This window comes from Vanessa tameamea, chromosome 17 (assembly GCF_037043105.1).
Source record: "Vanessa tameamea isolate UH-Manoa-2023 chromosome 17, ilVanTame1 primary haplotype, whole genome shotgun sequence".
In the NCBI taxonomy this organism is placed as follows: Eukaryota; Metazoa; Arthropoda; class Insecta; order Lepidoptera; family Nymphalidae; genus Vanessa; species Vanessa tameamea.
This window is the reverse complement of record NC_087325.1, coordinates 11565301-11584882: the sequence shown is the minus strand read 5'-3', so window position 1 is coordinate 11584882 and position 19582 is coordinate 11565301. Positions and strand designations below refer to the sequence as shown.

At 32.8% G+C, this 19582-nt stretch overlaps 3 protein-coding genes across 3 annotated transcripts; 2 read left to right on the top strand and 1 right to left on the bottom strand.

The window, feature by feature from the left end:
* Positions 1–1307: 1307 nt before the first annotated feature.
* On the bottom strand, positions 1308–2748 carry LOC113404358 (nucleoporin NUP42-like). Its single transcript, XM_064217566.1, has 2 exons — positions 2617–2748; positions 1308–2067 (listed from the first exon to the last, which is right to left on the bottom strand). Exons 1-2 carry the CDS (start codon positions 2708–2710, stop codon positions 1376–1378), a joined length of 786 nt encoding a protein of 261 aa, XP_064073636.1. The 5' UTR covers positions 2711–2748; the 3' UTR covers positions 1308–1375.
* Positions 2749–4611: 1863 nt separating this feature from the next.
* On the top strand, positions 4612–5914 carry LOC135193759 (general transcription factor II-I repeat domain-containing protein 2-like). The gene is given in 2 exon segments (XM_064217581.1): positions 4612–5384; positions 5386–5914. Coding segments are annotated over 2 exon segments (1302 nt in total).
* A 544-nt stretch (positions 5915–6458) lies between these two features.
* Positions 6459–17594, top strand: LOC113404382 (stimulator of interferon genes protein-like). Its single transcript, XM_026645256.2, has 8 exons — positions 6459–6568; positions 6652–6722; positions 9936–9986; positions 13358–13596; positions 14594–14854; positions 15478–15646; positions 15745–15858; positions 16086–17594. Exons 2-8 carry the CDS (start codon positions 6653–6655, stop codon positions 16181–16183), a joined length of 1002 nt encoding a protein of 333 aa, XP_026501041.2. The 5' UTR covers positions 6459–6568; position 6652; the 3' UTR covers positions 16184–17594.
* The last annotated feature ends 1988 nt before the right edge of the window (positions 17595–19582 follow it).

Sequence of the window (19582 nt, the reverse complement as noted above, 5' to 3'; positions counted from 1 at the left end):
CCTAGAGCGATTGATCTAATACTATGTGAATATTAATTTTCATTTCATTTTCATAAATAAAATATGTCATAAAATCCCTATGATTTTATGACATATTTTACTAGAGGACATTTGATTCACGGAGGCTTAGGCTAAACAGATTTTCGAAGGAAGTTTATAATTTAATCTTTGGCTTCCGCAGCGTTTATCGATAGTTGTGTAATTGGATTAAATTATTACCTTATAGTTTTAAGGAAAACTCACGAAAAGTTCGAGTTGCTGTCTATGAGTAGTGTTGTGCGTATTCGTCGTGAATCCCTAATTAAAATATTCGTTATAAAAATAATAATGAGATATATTGAGATTTTATTGTGATAATTGAAAGTGATTCGTTTTGAACGTCGACGAAACCCGTTATCGGAACTTTGGAAGAAAAATTAAAGTAATTTGGTGGCATAAGTGTTGTATTATAAATGAAAATATATTAGTCAAGAACCATTAGTAGTGCACAATATAATTGAGCTATTAGCAAATTGCGGAGCATATTCGTAAAGAGGTAAATTTAAAGAAATTAAAATAATGACTGTCGTTTCTCAATTTGTTTTTGATAATGTAATGTATGTACGCAAAAACATAAATGATTTTCCCAGAAATTGTGACGTACATTCTATTAACACTAGGAACAAGAATAAACTTGTTGCTCCAAATACCCGATTACACAGGGTTAGTAACTCTTTTTTGGGGCAATGTATACGTTTTTACACCAGGCTCCCAGAAAACGTTCAAAATTATTCAATTATAAAATTCAAAAGAATCGTTAGAGTGTTTGTGTGCTAAAGGATATTACAACACTAATGACTTTTTAGTTGACTGCACACCTTGGGAATGAAATGATCGCCTCCAGGCTGTTTCAAATAACTAAAATATAATTATTATTGTACATGTAAAATGGAAAGAAAATAAAATATCCCGCTGAATTTCTTTCGCCGGTTCTTCTCAGGTCCGAGGTATTAAATTCCGAACCGGTGGTAGATTTTTGACTATCAATAAGCAAGTGTAAACACTTCTATATTGAATAAAGATTTTTGACTTTGATACGAAAATCTAAGACTTTTTTTATCTTTATTCCTTCTTCGATTGGAATAGACTACAGTTGGTTTTATTATAATTTCTATAAACCATTTTGAATTAGTAAAAGAAAAATTTATAGATTAAATTGTGAATTTAAAATTACATTTGAAACTATTTGAGAACGCAGATTAAAATCTAAGGAAACTGTGTGTGTGTGAGTTTAGTAGTGTAAAGAAATTACAGAGTAAAAATAAAAATAGTTTTATTTTATTATTATTGACTGTTACTATATTCTATTAAAGTAAATAACACTTTAATGTAGCATCTATATACAGAGACTTTTAGGAGGAGGTAGCTCTGGAATGGATCCTAAAGTAAAATCTAAACTTTCAAAAGCTTCAAGGTCACTGCTTGATAAATCTTCTAAGTTACTATAAATGCCTTCGTCATTGTTGCTTTGATCAAATGCATTCCCGACCCCACCAAACACATTTGATGCTGGTTTCTCAGATATTTGAAAAATATTTTGTGCAGTATTGCTGAAAGGTGAACTCATTTGTTGGTTAAATGGAGTGTTATGGTGCAAATTTTGGGCTGCACGGGCAAATACACTAGCTGCAGTATCTGTAGTCTGATTAAAAATGTTCCCGGTTTGTGCGGGACCAAATATGTTTTGAGTCGCTTGAGCAAATATTGATTTAGCTGCCTCTTGATTATGTGTTTGAAAAACATTTGTAGCTTGCACTGGTTGCCCGAAGGTACTCTGATTTGCTTGAGCAAATATTGATTTAGCTTGATTATTTTGAAAACCCACTGATGGATTCTGTGGTGGCCCCAATCTATTAAAAACGGATCCTCTTGATTGGGAATTTTGGTCATAATTGGGCACAGTATTAAAAACTGAATTATTTTGAACGGCACTTCGGAATATTGATGATGCAGCACTGTTCGAGTTTCCTTGTCTCATGCTATTGTCAAACACTTCTTCATTTGGTCCCTCATTATGTGATTGTGATGCTGAAAACAAATTAAACTTTAATATTAAAAAATCTCATCCACTACTGAAATTAAAAGGTAAATGAACAATATTAAACTTCAAAAATAACAACTACCCTAAATTAATTAATCAACTATTTTATAGCAGTAATCAGTATCTTTTAGGATGATGTAGGGATTGTTCACGTTCAGGAATTTAAGTTTTGGTGGAATAAATAAACTAACATATATACATATGTATTTACATGAGAGCATTACACTCCTTTTTTGGGCAGTCTGGTAATAAGCAAATGTTTAATTATTTTGCTATTACTTAACCATTGTTTTATAAACTAAATATTGAGAAAAGAAGTTATTTAAATATATATTAAGAGTTCAATAAATCTTAATTAATTTATTTAATAATATATTAGGGTATTTTTTTTCTTATATTTTGCATGTATGTGTTTAAGTAAAAACTATTCTGCCAAGACATTCCTTGGCAAACTTAGCGTACAAGAAACTTCTTTCAGGTTCTACATCAAACTTTCATAATTACTTTGCCTATTTCACTCTCACTCTTCAACTCACCTCGATAAGAATATTTGCTGCCGTAAATATGATCAAATCTACAACTCTGCCCATAACGGCAGAATCCTTGTTGAAAAAATTTACAAACAACCATTTTTAGATATTTAATTAGAAGATTATCAGTGCTCAATTCAAATTCAAGTTATTTAAATATATATTAAGAGTTCAATAAATCTTAATTAATTTATTTAATAATATATTAGGGTATTTTTTTTCTTATATTTTGCATGTATGTGTTTAAGTAAAAACTATTCTGCCAAGACATTCCTTGGCAAACTTAGCGTACAAGAAACTTCTTTCAGGTTCTACATCAAACTTTCATAATTACTTTGCCTATTTCACTCTCACTCTTCAACTCACCTCGATAAGAATATTTGCTGCCGTAAATATGATCAAATCTACAACTCTGCCCATAACGGCAGAATCCTTGTTGAAAAAATTTACAAACAACCATTTTTAGATATTTAATTAGAAGATTATCAGTGCTCAATTCAAATTCATCACTAAAATTAAATGATCGAGATATTCCTTATCCTTAAAGTCGCTTTCTGTTAAAATTTCTTCATTATTATTTTGGACTAAATAATACAATATGTCAATAAATTATTTGGTTACAATTTAACAGCAGCATAATGTAAGAACTACGAATTGTTATTTCAATTTTGACCTATCAAGTATCAACTTTAAACTTTTAAGGTACCGATAACAACTTTTGGCAATTGACAATACACACAATTTGATTTGTCAATGTCATTTAAGAATATACCGGTTTTAGTGTAATTTGTTTTTTCAAATTGAACTTTTTAACTGTACAAAAATTTTTATTACGCTTCTAAAGTTTATACTCTGTCCAATCTCTCCCTGATATTCACTTTTTGAATGATCTTAGAACGTAACTGTTACGGATTGCGTAAATTTAACTTTAAAATGCGTGTTAAAAAACTAATGTAACTGTCTAATCTTATTCGACTGTTTTATTTATGACTTACATACATTTAATAAATGTATAATTTTTTTAAACATGATAATTGTCATGCTTTTACAAATATTTACATTCTATGGCATTCAGTGATTGACTGAATGTATTAGCGACAAATGAATTAACCAATAACAATCGTTTTATACATAGATGAATCATTCAAGAAAAATCTTTTAAATCTACTCAAATATTAAAGAAATACATAAATTAAATTAACCTTAATCATACATATAGTTTGAAAGGATAATTTAAATATTTTAAATAATGAATTTTGTGTATAATTATATTATTTAAATAAACTTTTAAAACCTTACAATCATTATATTAGAATACACATTTTAATAAAGTACCTACGGTAGCGTATAGATATAGATTCTACGGAGAAGAACCGACTATTAACTCAATAGTTTCTGTTTTTCAACCAGTGTTGCCAATCTACTGTTTTAACATTAGATTTACTGTTTTTAACATGACAACACTATTTTCTGTTTTAGTACGATTTTATATTGTTTATTTGATAGTTTATACCTGTATACGAATTTTATAGATTCAACGCGCGCTCTGGCTGGGGAATTCCCGTTTTCTTACGCGACACCGTCCACACAATGAAAAGGATAGAAACATTTATATTTTCTTGAGTGATAGTTGTCTATTGAATATCGATAGTTTTTTCGTCTTGGTTTTTCGATTAGGTAAAAGTTTAAGCCAGTTCTTTGAAAGAAAGTTAAATAAACAGGTTACTCACAGTTGTTTCTCGATTAAGCGAACAAGTTATTATTTAATAATGAGTAGCGAAGAATCGGATTCCGACAAAACTCCTCCTAGGAAGAAAGTTTTGAAGTATGAACAAAAGTTTATTGATTCGTGATTACGGGATTCATGAATTACTGCGCCACAAAAGCTCTAAAAAACACGTCAATAATTGCAAAGTGTTAGTAAAACAACCAACATTAACATCAATGTTATTTTCGAGCTCACAAAATCCAAAACAAGCTGCAAAAAAAGGTGAAATCAAGATGGATTGTTTTATTGCAGAGCACAATCTTTCGTGTAATGTAGCGTCCCATTTGACAAAATTAATACGCGCTGTCTGTCCAGATTCTAAAGTTGCAGAGGAACTGTCTATGAGCAGAACTAAAGCTAGAGCAATTATCGTCAATGTAACTGGAGAAACTGCGCAAAAAAACCTAATGGAGAATTTAAGAGAAAATAACTTTTATTTGCTTGTGGATGAAAGTACGGACAAATCTATCATTAAACATTTGGCATTGATTGTAAGAACAGTGGCCGATAATTTTCAAGTTGAAGACCGATTTTTTACACTGATACCCATTGAAGATGGAACAGCAACAGCGTTGCTTGGTAAAATCATAGAGTATTTTACCGAGAAAAACATACCTTACAAAACCAATATGTTAGGCTATGCATCTGATGATGCTAACGTTATGTTTGGTGTCAATCATTCTCTGGTAACACTTTTAAAATATGATATACCTCATCTTTGTACGATAAAGTGCATATGCCATTCATTCAGCCTCTGTGCCTCGTATACATGCGAAAAATTGCCAAGAGGTGTAGAAGACTTCTGTAGAGAAGTATTTAATCATATACAGAATTCTCCAAAACGTATAGGCGACTATAAAACATTTCAAGCGTTCGCAAACATTAAGCCACACAAGCTGCTTCACCCTAGCCAAACAAGATGGTTGTCACTTATTCAGGTCGTTAACAGGATTCTAGAACAATTGCCGGCCATAAAAATATATTTTCAAGCGGCTGTCCATGTGGATCTTACTTTCTGCTCAAGCAATCCTTAACAAGGCCCTCGAACCAACGACAGAGCTTTATCTAGAATTTTTGAAATTTGCGTTGCCCATATTTACAGAACTCAACAAAAAAATGCAATCGGAAACACCAAAAGTATATTTACTTTATGAAAAAGTTTTAAATGCTTACACAAAATTGTTGGAGTGCTTCGTTAAACCCGAATATTTAGACCTCACGGTATTAGAACGACGTGAAACGAGGAATTTATCAGATATGAGAGAAGAGAAAATTTTGAGTGTCGATTTCACAGAGGCAGCAAAACATTTGCCGTTACACGAAATATACGTTGGAGGGATGGTTCCGAATCTGGTCAGATCAAGACGTGATGATCAAGTGAATGATCAAGGAGAATTGGATGAAGAAAGCCTGAACAATTTCTATATAAAGTGTAAAGAATTTTATATAGAGGCAGCAAAGCAAATGAAAAAACGATATCCATTTAACGACACAAGATCGCCAAGCGTTGAAATGCTTAAAAATGCTAGACCCTAAAGCAATTATTGACCCTGAAGTAAAAAATTATATTCAGTCGTTTGTTGATATGCTTAACTTTTTCCCGAATATTTGTCCAGATACTGTGACAGAACTGGACTTAGAATGGCGAATGTTAAGACATACAAACCTCCCATTTGAAAATGAAATCCCCGAAGTTTGTCAATACTGGAAACACATTTCTGAATTGAAAAATGGAGACGGTTCACAAAGATTCCCGATGTTGTGCGACATGGTAAAAAACTCTTATGCCTGCCACATAGCAGCGCTGCCGTAGAAAGGCTTTTTTCAGCGGTAAACATTTTGAAAAGTAAACTGAGAAACAAAATGTCTTCTACTATGATCAAAGGTATTTTACATATGACATACAAAATCCGAAATAAACGAATGTTACGCATTTGATGCTACTGAAAATCATATGAAAAATTTTAATCAAAGGAGAAAATCAACAGTGTTAATATTAATACTGCAATCTATATGTCAAAACTCAATGTCAATTGACGTTTATTGTTATCGTCATAATATTTTAGGTTGTACAATACAGAAATATTTATATTTAATGTTTCGAAATTTATGATGGCTAAAATTTATTCGTTTATTTTATTTAAATTTAATCTGTAAATTAAACTTAAACGTAACTTTAAATCGTCCAAAGTAAGATAATTATTTTTATTAAGTTTACTTTAAAGATGTGACGCATAAGTAGAAAATATATTAAAAAGATTTTTCTTTCTTAGCATGAATAAGAAGAATGACAAATTGTATATCTATGCCTTCGAGATCTTTTTTGCCTGTGGAATGTCTTTTGGTATGTTATTTTTTTTAAATATTTATAGCTTATAAATATTTACAATGCCATGCCAAATGCCAATGGGCTATCTGATGCTTTGAAGTTCTGCCTATAAAAGTTGGCGTTATCTGAAGTATTTTTAACCATTTAATTATGAATATATTAGCAACAATAGAAGCCTCAATTTTTACTGGCTCAGTTACACAAACTGACAAGAAACACTATAAAGTATTACAATACAATATAGTATAAATCTCTTTGGTGATACAATAATTGAGTAATTTTTGTATCTATATAATAAAAAATATTTTTATTATTCTATAAAATTACATGATTAATACTTATTATCCTTAAGGTTACTGTGCTATGCTACTAGTTATGGTTACTTTTATGAAATCAAAACTACTAAGACCCATATTTATAATAGAAATAAGAGATTAATTGTAGGGAGTGAGGTTCCTAATCTTGAAATCTGCATCACAAATTTCTGCTGTGAGACGTATCTCAGTGCTCAATCACACCAGAACAGTTCACAGAGATAGATTATAGTCTGAAATAGAATGTTGGTTACTTCTTTCCAAAAAATCAATACTTAATACTTGTACCCCTTACACGCAGTTGAAGTTAGCAGTAGGCCATAAGTATCTAATTTTGTGAAGTGTCCTTAAAATGTATGGCAATATGGTTTGTTTTCATAATGTGTTCCATATATTTGAATACCTAGTGATGCTTAGAAACGACATGCGCTTTCTTTGTTTTCATTTATGTGAAGATTTGAATGAACTCATGTTCATTCAAATCTTCACATAATTCACATTTGTCAATTTCCACAGTTTGAGCAAAATGGATGGCTTAAATATTTAGATTTTTAGACAACTTTGGTTGTATAAATATTATTGATCTCCTTAGATGTTGTTAGAATATTGCAATATAACATTTAATAAAGATTTCAGTGTTGCAGATGTCCATGGGTGGTGGTAGTCACTTTCTATCAGGTGAGCCTCCTGATCGTTTTTTCTTTCACCACTACTAAAACACTCACATACAAATTTGGACATTTAAAATTTAAATTTATAATTAAATTGACATTGTACAATAAGATAAGATTAATCAAGTTCTAGACCAATGATATCGCATCAATTTGCTGTCAAATGTTTATTTGTCTTTTTTCCTATTGTGGTTGGAATAGAATATAATATGTAGTTTCATGTCACCCTGTGCGCGCGCATCATAAAAATTCACTAATACTTTTTTCATAATGCACAAACATAAGTATAACATAAAAAGCAAGGAAGTCATTATTCATAACAAACATACCCTTTAATTACGTCACTTTACGATCTGACAGGATGTTATATTTGAGTAAGCTCTGTGTAAGTGTAAACAAAATAGTAATCAGAAATATTAATTACACACACTTCACAGTAGTACTAGTAAAGTTTTATTAGTTTGTTACTGATATGCATTCATTCTAAGTACTGTCTGTACCTAAACAATAAATTACACGTGTATATAGAAAAAGGTTTTATGTAGACCATTATACGTTTATATCTTAACTAGCGACCCGCCCCGGGTTCGTAATTAAGTATCATTAATGCACCCGCATTAATGATACTTAATATAGTACAGAATGGCATTATATACGAAGTTCATTGCTTTTTGTCAGTAGACAATACAAACCGCTATTTCCTGCATTTTAAATCTGTAATATTATTGGATAAGGATTAATTTTGTATTGCTTAAAATCGCTTCGATAATTAGCCATTATTTCTCGTAAAAATTAAAGGATAAAAATGGTTATTATGGGTTACCCCTAAGAGATAGACATATGTATACCATTGCAGACTTTTTTGAAGACCTTTTTAAAGTGTACAATATTGTAGTATAGTATTTTGATCTATCTTGTACGGTTCAGCCAGCGTTTGCAATGTAAGCTCAAATAAATGTGTTTATTTACGACATCACATTAGAAACCTTTACATAATCATAAACATAATCAGCCTGTAAATTTCCCACTGCTGGGCTAAGGCCTCCTCTCCCGTTGAGGAGAAGGTATGGAGCATATTCCAATACGCTGCTCCAATGCGGGTTGGTGGAATACACATGTGGCAGAATTTCGTTGAAATTAGACACATGCCGGTTTCCTCACGATGTTTTCCTTCACCGCCGAGCACGAGATGAATTATAAACAAATTAAGTACATGTAAATTCAGTGGTGCCTGCCTGGGTTTGAACCCGAAATCATCGGTTAAGATGCACGCGTTCTAACCACTGGGCCATCTCGGCTCATAGACCTTTAAAAACTAAAATTATTAGTGTTTCTCTACTATATTGTGCATGTTTTATACATACAAACATGCCTCTTGAATCACTCTATCTAAAAAAAAACTGCTTCAAAATCCATTGTGTAATTTTAAAGATCTAAGCATAAACAGGGACAGACCGACAGCGGTAACCGACTTTGTACTTACATACATTGTAACTTTATACTTTGATTTTTATACTGTAATGATAGTTAAAACATATAACGCTAATAGACCTATAAATAATAATATACATATAAATAAGCTTGGAGTCGGCATAAATTTTTCCAACATATTAAATAATAAATGTTTTAGATAAAACTTTAATTAATTATACATCTAAACCTTCCTCATGAATTACATCGATATAATATTTCATGTGCAAAAATCTATTCTGATAAATGAGCGATTTTCATGTCTTTTATGAATTAGCTCATAATTATAACTCTTTAATATGATTTGAGTAAGATCTAGGATTGTCGTTTGACTGGCGCTCGATCCCGCTGGGGGTACGTTTTAGCAAAGGTACTAAAAAAAACCTCACATTGATTGTGCTTCAGGTCCTGTAATGCTCGCTAAAAAGTTTAATTGGTGGGGGATGGTAGTCACTTTCCATCACGTGAGCCTCCAGACAATTCGTCAACTACATCATAAAAAAAAATTTGAACATCTTGAAGTATCAAGTTAATTTTAAGATTTGTCACAGAAGGACTCATACTTTTGGGACGGCTTGAGTTCTAAGTCGTATTTTAACAAATATCATGGAACAAAGTTCTTTTTGCATTTCGCGGCACGTATGGCCCCCTATCTTAAAAATGTTGAATGTAAACAACATCTCATTTTACATTAACATTTCCGTTCGTGAACCTGTATCGGGTGGTTGTGAACATGATTAAATTATTTTGTTCATTTTTTTGTTTTGTTCTAGGTTCTCAAAGTGTACATTTTGACAATATACAGACATGGCTGGTGATTGTTGGTGAGTTTTTTTTTTAAATTAATTTCGTATATATTTTTTAATATTCTACTGATATTATAAACGCAGGCGTAACTCTGTCTGTTTGTAACCATATCATAATAAGCAATAATTATATATTTTTATTTTATTTTCGGGAATCATATAGCATAGTATAACACACAAACATTTGATACCAAAATAAGTCTTACATAAGCCAACAAAGTAACCACTGTTACATTAAAACATGGAGTAAATAAGATAATTAAATAATTATTAATAGATAATCAAAGTACATATATAAAATTAGGTTTTTTTTTTTTAATTATTTTAAAGTGTAACAAAAAAAACCCAACAAAACAAAGAGTATTAATGACTTATAGAGTTTTTTAAGGCTTTTAAGAACTTAAACAGCTTCACGTTAAAGATATCTCAGTTACTGTAATGTTTATTATGATTGTCACATGCTCTTACCAAAAACCGATTTTTGGCATAGTTCGTTCTACATAAAGGGACATAAAAGATATGCTTTGAGCAGAAAAAGGTATGTGGGCACTTGATATAAATCTTGTTAACTAAGTACACTGAATCGACATATTAATTAATGATTTTATAAAGAAAAATCTGATCTTCGTATTCTCTGCGTTTCTCAAGTGACAAAATATTGAGTTCATTAAGAGGACTTGGCCCCAAATTTATGCGTTAGTCTTCTAATAAATTTATTCTGTACATTTTCGATTTCCATAATATAGTTTGAGTATTTTGGATTCCAAACAGTTGAAGCGCATTCAAAATCAGATCTTACCTACGCGTTATACAACAGGTTATATGTATTTATTTTTTTAAAGTCTCTTCCCTGGCGAAAAATGAAACCTAACATGTTAAAAGCTTTTGCGATAATTTTATTTACATGCCTGTCAAAATAAAGTACAATCCAGGAACACTCCTAGGTCTCCAATGTTATTGGATAATTAGTATAGACAGCGTCAACTTGATGTCCTTTTCTATACCTAAAAGAACAACATCGAGAAACCCGACAAATTTAGACTCTAATTTTTGAAGTTACATTTTTGACTTATTTTGAAAAAATTTAAAAAACATGATAACTTAAAAATGATTCACTTTTGCATCATGCATATGGGGATTAAAATTATCGCAAATAGTCACCCCTATCACCTCCTAACGGGAATACGTCGAATTACCAGTAAGCCTGTATAAATATGTATAATATGTTTTTGGTTATTATTTTCTTGATTTTGATTTCAATTTTCTTTCACCTAAAGTTATCGCACGGAGGGCACGGAAAAGTAGGGTTGACAACCCTAGCTTGTCATCCTGACTTAAATTATTCTTGTTCTTAAATTAGAAAAAAAATATCTATGAATTTATTAACTTCTTCTCTAGAAACGTAAAATTTTACTAAACAAAAGTGTATGCTATTAGTTTCTTGGGAGTATGCCCAAAGTGTTTTTGGTACGATAATAACAATACATATGGTTTTGTACCGTAATATCAATACTAATACCATATCTTTTTTAAATTCACAAATGCTAATTTAACACATACTTTATTAGTTGAACTAATTTTAACTGAGCTTACAAGTTGTAAGAAATGTTAATTTTGTAACTTGTGCGAGTGTCCGATCGTCATGAAACTTAACAAAGAGGTATCGCGTGTGCTGGATTGTAATTGTAATTGAAAGGTACATACTTAAATTTTTGCTCAATGATGAAAATACAATTAATATTAGTCACATATTTATGAGGTCGAAATTTCTGGTATCAATAATACCTTTATTATTAATAGTCAACATGCTTTTATTAGGTATATTTCAAATTTGTAGATCGTCTTGCAAATTTACCACCACCCATACACATTGGCGCTGTAAGAAATATCCTTTACCTACATCGTCAATGCACCACCAGAACAAAGATCCTGATGTCCCTGATAGTTCCACTGGCTCATTCGCCTTTCAAGCCGATACACAACAAATGACCTTTACTAATTATTGCTATTCGGTGGTAAGAAAACGGCGATCTCTAAAACCAACTCAGAATCAAATTATTCTGCCAACATTACGTTAAAAAAAAAAAAATTTAAACATATTTACTATTCGTTTTTTTTATTTAAAATTAAGATGAACAATACATCTGATCTTCTGTAATGTATAATATTTAATTTGTTAATTGGGTAGTTATTATCTGTATACTACATTAACGAAATTGTCTCAAATATTATTGGCTGGGCAAAAATTTGACATAAAATTGACGCGATATAATCAGTCGAGAGCATCAATAATCTACGATACCATGAATTTTAGGAAAAATGCAGTTTTGAACGATGACTTATCGCTATTGACGTTTAAGTGTTATCGGAACTTAAATAAAATTAAAACAGATATAAGTAGTTAAGTGTAATAGTGTTGTATTATTTATAATAGGCATTTTAATCGAGAACCTCTTGTATATGAATACCTAAATCTAAGGTTTGTTAATCTTTATACCTTCTGTGGTTGGAATAGAGTATAAAGTACTTCGACACTGAATTGTCGCCGTATGTATGACGCAGATTGTAGTTTCGCAAAAAAAAAAAATGGTGTTATGAATGTCGCTAAGTTGTTCTCGGAATTTCGGAAGAAGATAGATAAGTTTATATCTAAGTCGTTTAATTCTTCTTAATTAATAATGTTATCTTTATTTATACTTTATAATACGACACGATTCCACACGATTAACTATTTATACTTAAAATTTCCGATTTTTTTTTTTCTACAACATCAACATCAACAGCCTGTAAATTTCCCACTGCTAGGCTAAGGCCTCCTCTCCCTTTGAGGAGAAGGTTTGGAGCATATTCCACCATGCTGCTCCAATGCGGGTTGGTGGAATACACGTGTGGCAGAATTTCGTTGAAATTAGACACGTGCAGGTTTCCTCGCGATGTTTTCCTTCACCGCCGAGCACGAGATGAATTATAAACAGAAATTAAGCACATGAAAATTCAGTGGTGCCTGTCTGGGTTTGATCCCGAAATCATCGGTTAAGATGCACGCGCTCCAACCACTGTGTTTTTTTTATTTAATGTAATTTTGTAGTAAACTCTCTTTTTTTACGTCATTAGTAGGAGGACGGGTAAATGGGCAACCTAATGGTTTATGGTCACCACTGCCCATAGATATTGGCATCGTAAGAAATATGGCTAAGGTGCACTGGCTTACACACCCTTCAAACAGGAACACAACAATACTAAGTACTGTCTGGCGGTACGATATCTGATGACTGGATGGTACCTATCCCTACGTGCTTGCACAAAAGCCCCACCACTAAGTGATTAGTAGAATTAGTTTCATCTCATAAGAAGCTTGTAATTTGTATAAAATATTTTTGTCTTTTCAGCCCGCTATATTGTCTACAACTTGATTATAAAAGGCATACACGAATCGAGTGTTCTCGGTTTCAACCACTTTCAAACTAGGAGTAAATTAGATTTCAACAAAATGTATGATCAGAGCAAAATCTTCCTGATGATATTCGCAGGATCTATATGCGTCTTAGTTTATTCGAAGCAACGAGTTTTCGACGAAGGTTTTTTATTGTTTTTTATTGGACACCTCATAGCAAAATATCCTGAAATTGTAAGTATTACAAAGTATTTACTCGTTTTATTATGTTATAAGTTGGTGCACGAGCAAATGGGCCACTGATGGCAGGTGTGCACCACCGCCTATAGATGATAAAAACTATTGATGATTGAACTAAGATGTTCACTGGCTCAGTGACCCTTCAAACCGGAACACAATAATTTTTTTTTTTTTTTGTTCGGTAAAATATGTAATGAAACTTTACTGTTTGTAAAATAATATAATTAAAATATTTTAATTAAATATGTTTAAGTGCTGGCTACTACGTATGTGTTGTACTTACGTTATTATCAGCCTAGTAACTTGCCTATAAAAGTGTTATCAGATTATTCTCTTAAGAAGTTCTTATCAGCAGTTCCAATTAAACAGTCCCTCTGTCAGACGTTAGCCTTTTCCATCGCATCGGACTATGAGAGTAGGGATAAGAGAACGCACCTGTGTTAATGCAGATGAAAATGTCATTGTTTGAGATCTATTAACAGGTTAATATTATAACATTAGTTTCCTGTTGCCATTTTGAATTAACAATACTAGGATTTTATTTTTTTCGACGAGTAGATGTCACCTCTGTAGGAATCTTCTAATTGTCTATCGAGTTAATCAAATTGGCTCAGTGACACGATGTTATTAATTTTTAAATTTTATTTTATATAGGCCTTGAGCCGAGATGCCCCAGTGGTTAGAACGCGTGCATCTTAACCGATGATTTCGGGTTCAAACCTCGACAAGCACCACTGAATTTCATGTACTTAATTTGTGTTTATAATTCATCTCGTGCTCGTGGGGTGAAGGAAAACTGCATGTGTCTAATTTCAAGGAAATTCTGCCACATGTGTATTCTACCAACACGCATTGGAGCAGCGTGGTGGAATATGCTCCAAACCTTCTCCTCAAAGGGAGAGGAGGCCTGCAGTGGGAAATTTACGGGCTGTTAATGTAATGTAATTTTATATAGATATAAGTAGTCTTAACTTTTTCTCGGTCACACCAGGAACAAAAATCTTCGACGATAAACTATGGTGTAGGAATGGCGTGCAGTTTCTTCGAAGGTTACCTCGCGCACATCATTCCCAGCGATGGGGCACGGTTCGTGGGCTTCGAAGAGAACATCAACATATACGAAGCGAAGCAAGGTGTTGTATTTCCAGTGAAGAAATTATTCATAGTCATCACGAAGTCGCTCTACTGTCCCCCGGATTTGAAACAGTTCAATAAGAAAAACCAACGCCTTCCGTATTTGGAGGCTTGTCAGGTTAGTGCACCGGTTGGTTTGTTATTTGTGATACCATAATAACAATAATAGCTCTGACCCACAGCTTAGCACATTTTATATTTTTGCATTTAATCAAGTTATCCATGGAGTTTTATATTTCAATTGGGATTTTATTTCTCGTCCCAAGATATCGTGTGGGCGACCAATCATTAGCGCGCAAACAGATGTGAATCGTATAAGCTAATTATTATTATTCCTAATTTACCGGTCCCTTAATTTTTTTGTTAAAATACTTCCATCCTCGCCCGGTTTGCGTTCTAGGTGTCGACCGTCAGGTCGCCCGTGTCCTTCCTCGAAGTTCTAGCTTGCATTATACTGAATTTCATCAAATTTGGGTCAGCGGTTCGGCCGTGAAAGCGTAACAAACAAACAGACAGACATATATACATGCAGACAGAGCGAGCTCCTTTCCCACCGATAATGGAATAAACGGTAAGCGGACTGGCAAACGAGACACCCGATGAAAACATCATATCACCGGGCATATCTCAAGTATAGATCGAATCTATTATTTCGTCAGACGCGGGAGTGTTTCATACATCAGTCGGACATTAAAACTCGGGCGGTTCATATGTAATATAAAGGAGCACCGCTGTTTCCAGTCGCTGGAGGACGTGGAGAAGGACGTCGCCGGCGTCAAGAATCGCACGTACCGCAACTCCGCCTACAAGATCTACCGCGCCGGCCGCGCGCCCGTGTACCTCGCGGCCGAGTGCGCGTCCCCGCTGCACACGCTGCACCGCGTGCTGGAGCGCCGCGCGCTGCACCCGGGTGCGCCGCGTTGACTCTACATCTGTACAGATGTGTGGTCGCGAACGAAATCAGAACATAATATTGAGTAGATGATTTTTAATTACATTTTGTTACAGAACTCCTAGATATCGACACCCAAGAAATAGTTTCCGACTTCTGCACGATGCTTCGTTCGATAATTAGCCGGAGTTCGGACTGTCGTGACAAATGCGAATTAGTTTTTTACGATGGTAATCTATTAAATATTTGTACTTCGATTACTATTGAGTCTAATTTTATCGACTTCCGACTGCATCTTCGGTGGATTTTTTTTTGTTTTGTCGACTGTACGGTGCGGTACGTTGTCGGTGTGTGATGTTTAATATTTCTTACAGAGCCGATACGGTAGTGATCACTCGGAATAATTCTTCTCTAGCGTGATATTCTTGTAATGTTTTTATTTTTACGTTCTTTTCAGACAAAGATCCAAATCTGAATCTAGCGGACATCCTACTCGAGAAGATAAGGGAGCTGGAACCGGATTTTGAAAATATTATTACAATTGAACCTCGGTGAATCTATTTCATAGTTAACTGCTTTTTTATATATTTTTATGTATGTATGTAAGTAACATTAATCTAATTTTTTTTTTTTTTTCGAGTTTTACACGACGGTCCAAAAAAGGATTGTTACCGAGGTTCATGAATGTATTTGAGCTTGTTTATCCCACCATTAGTTTTAGATTTGGACGTAGAGGGTATCGTAAGAATATTTATATCATCCCGAGTGATACTGGCTATAAATTAATTCATTCATTCCAATAATCGAACAATGGTGATTTTTTTTTTCATTTTAAAGTAATTTTTATAAACATTTTAGTAAGTCCGTTCGTAGTATACAAGTTTAACATTTAAAATGTTTGGGAATTAACTAAATTGCCGTAGTGGTGCCGCATACCATCAGGTGGCCAATTTGCGAGGCTGCCTAGATATTTGAAAATATAATGACTGTTGTTACATATTTGTATTAAAATATATATTTTTATATTCGTTATTAACTTACCAATATAATGTTAAGCATGAATTTCGTTGCAAGAAACAAGAGGCGGAAGGATTGAGTGATCAAATCACGTGTTATTTCGTCGTGTTTATATTCGATTGCACAAAAATTGAGTATAATGTTTTCGGGCTTCATGAATGTGTATTTTAAGTACACTATACCAATCGAAGTAGGAATAAAGGTAAACAAAACGTTTATTTACATATTTCATGCGATTAACTTATAGTTTTATTTTGTTTTGGATTTAATTAAACAAAAAAATACCAATAAGTACTTATATCCAATTGCAAAGTTTCGATATCAGCTTCGTTGACATTCAAAACGCCATTATTTTGTGAATCCATAATTTTCTGTCATAGATCATTCGAGATCTCGGCCAATGACATCGCGACAATTAAATATCAGTTGTTTATTTCGTGATATGTTTGTTAGTTTTATTGTTATGTTTCGAATGCCTTAACAGATTTTAATGGGGATATCATTAGAATCTATGCATCATCCCGGGTGACACTACCTATAATTCTTTAACCAATGACATAATCTGTGCCCTGTCGGCACAACTAAAAGCCATTAAACTAAGAATTGAATCAATTACAAAGTTATCATTGAATCCGTATGAATGCCACCGAGCTGAGTTGCATGAGACTAATCATTTTCTGATTGACGGTGATGGAGACCAGGTCGAGGGAATCTGTGTCCCGGATTAAATATTAAATGTGTATTACGCGTGCTGAAATAAGTTACAAAACTTCTAAAAAGAAGACATCTTAAATACTTTGCATTTGTTATACATTTGTTATATTGCTAATATTACTGATATCTCCAAAAATTAGTAACATATTTTTAGTATGAGACTCGCATTTATTATTCTGAAATCAAAGTGAAAAATCTTTATTCGAAATAGAAGCGTTACTTACTTATTGACTGGCAAGAAAGTAAATCTCGTCAGTACGAAAGAAACAGAAACTTTAGGAGTACCGGCGAAAGAAGGTCAGCAACTCGGAAATTGTAATTATTTACGCTTTTGTTAATGTAAGTAATCTATACAATTACATGTTAATTAATTATTTTGTAAACTAGTCGTGGATGCTTGCAGAAGTTTAGTGCTAGGCTTATTGCAGTCACTTGTTTTGTATTTCGGGTTCATTGGCTCCGGGCATTTTTGACGAGGTACCAAAGACACGATGTATTACTTAAGTTTTCTCTGTTATCGTAATATACTACGGCTTAGGACAAACAATGACTGTACGGAATTTTGTCAAAAAAGGAGCAGACGGAGGTGTGATAAATCTACGGACTGCGGAGAGGCTCAACACTCGCTATGAATGTTTGATTTTTCAAAAAGCTTCCATTTTCAGCCCATAGGGCTGGCTATTTGCATTTCACTTCAAATAAGCTACTTATTGTTAAGGTAGTCGGACAGACCAGCTAGTTTGGCCGGACATTTGGGTAAAAAGGCCGGACAACCTACATTATTGAAGGTTTTGTGTCTCAGAATTAAGATGAGAACGCTAAAAAAAAATTATGTAAAATCAAGCTTTTCTAATTATTACTACGAATCTTGTTAATTTTTAATGAAATTAACAAATAGAATGTATCTCTTTTGGAAAATAAATAAATTGTAAAAAGCCGGACTCCGTTTATTTTGGCCGGACACGCAATCAAAACTCCTTACTATGTCCGGCTTTATCCGGACGCCTGGCAACCCTAATTATTGATATTATAGAAAAATAGATTTCTAAAAGTAGCAACCGTAGAAACAATTACATGACTAAATTTAAGTTTAACGTTTATATACGTAACGTTTCTGACTTCTTTTTAAAAAATACTGTAATTTATAGACATGACATTTTAGTTATATATTTTATAATTATTGATTAATTTTATAAATAATATGACATGGTATGTTTTAAAATTAATATTCTTTACCAAATTAGATTAACTATCGATAGTTTAAATAAATATTTCGGAATATTTTATAATGTAATATTTTTAACTTTTGTTCAATACATTCTCAACAAAATAAAACGCTGTTATAAAATACATTTTTTGTCCAATTTATTATATTTTATTATAAAAGCAATATTTGTGATACATTTGTAATTAAACATTTTATACCAATATTTTTATGTTTTATTTTATCTCATAAGATACGATACAATGCTGCTTATATATTATAATAACCCCTTTTTTTTTAGTTTGAAATAAATTCGATGTTCGGAAAGTGTTAAAATAAAATATTCAACTAACGGTAGGTATATTTCAGTCACGTTCCATCCACTTCTAGCGTTTATTAGGCGTTAGGGCTTTGTTCAGTTGGTTGTTGGTAGGTACCACATACTCATGAGATATTCCATCGCCGACCTGAAATTTTTAGTGTAGTTGTGTTCCGGTTTGAAGAGCGAGTGAGCCGGTGTAACTACAGGCACAAGGAACATCTTAGTTCCTAAGGCTAACGGGGCATTTGCGATGTAAGTAATGGTTAATATTTTTTTACAGCACCAATGTCTAAAGTGACTACTTATAAGGTGGCCTGTTTGTCCGTCTATTTTATATTTTAAAAAAACTTGTGGCTCGTGCACAGTTGACTCACAGATTTTCTTTATCTGTCTTGACATCAGATATAGGAGCGATGGCATAACAATTTCGGGTGTATGACCTCTCAATTTCCTAACGCCGGGTTTTTCACTGCGAATTGAATTTCTTGATGAATAACCCACTAGTTATCAACGTTGCGACACGAGTTTTGAGATTGAACCAAGGACATCTGCTGCTTTATACGCTACCTCCTAGACGAATTAAATAGGGTAGTCGTAAAAATGTATAGAAGGATGAAAAACTTGTTAATTTTATTTTTTGTAATCCGTACTTGCATTTAAACAAAGTTTGTTAAACTTAAATAGTAAATTATTGAGA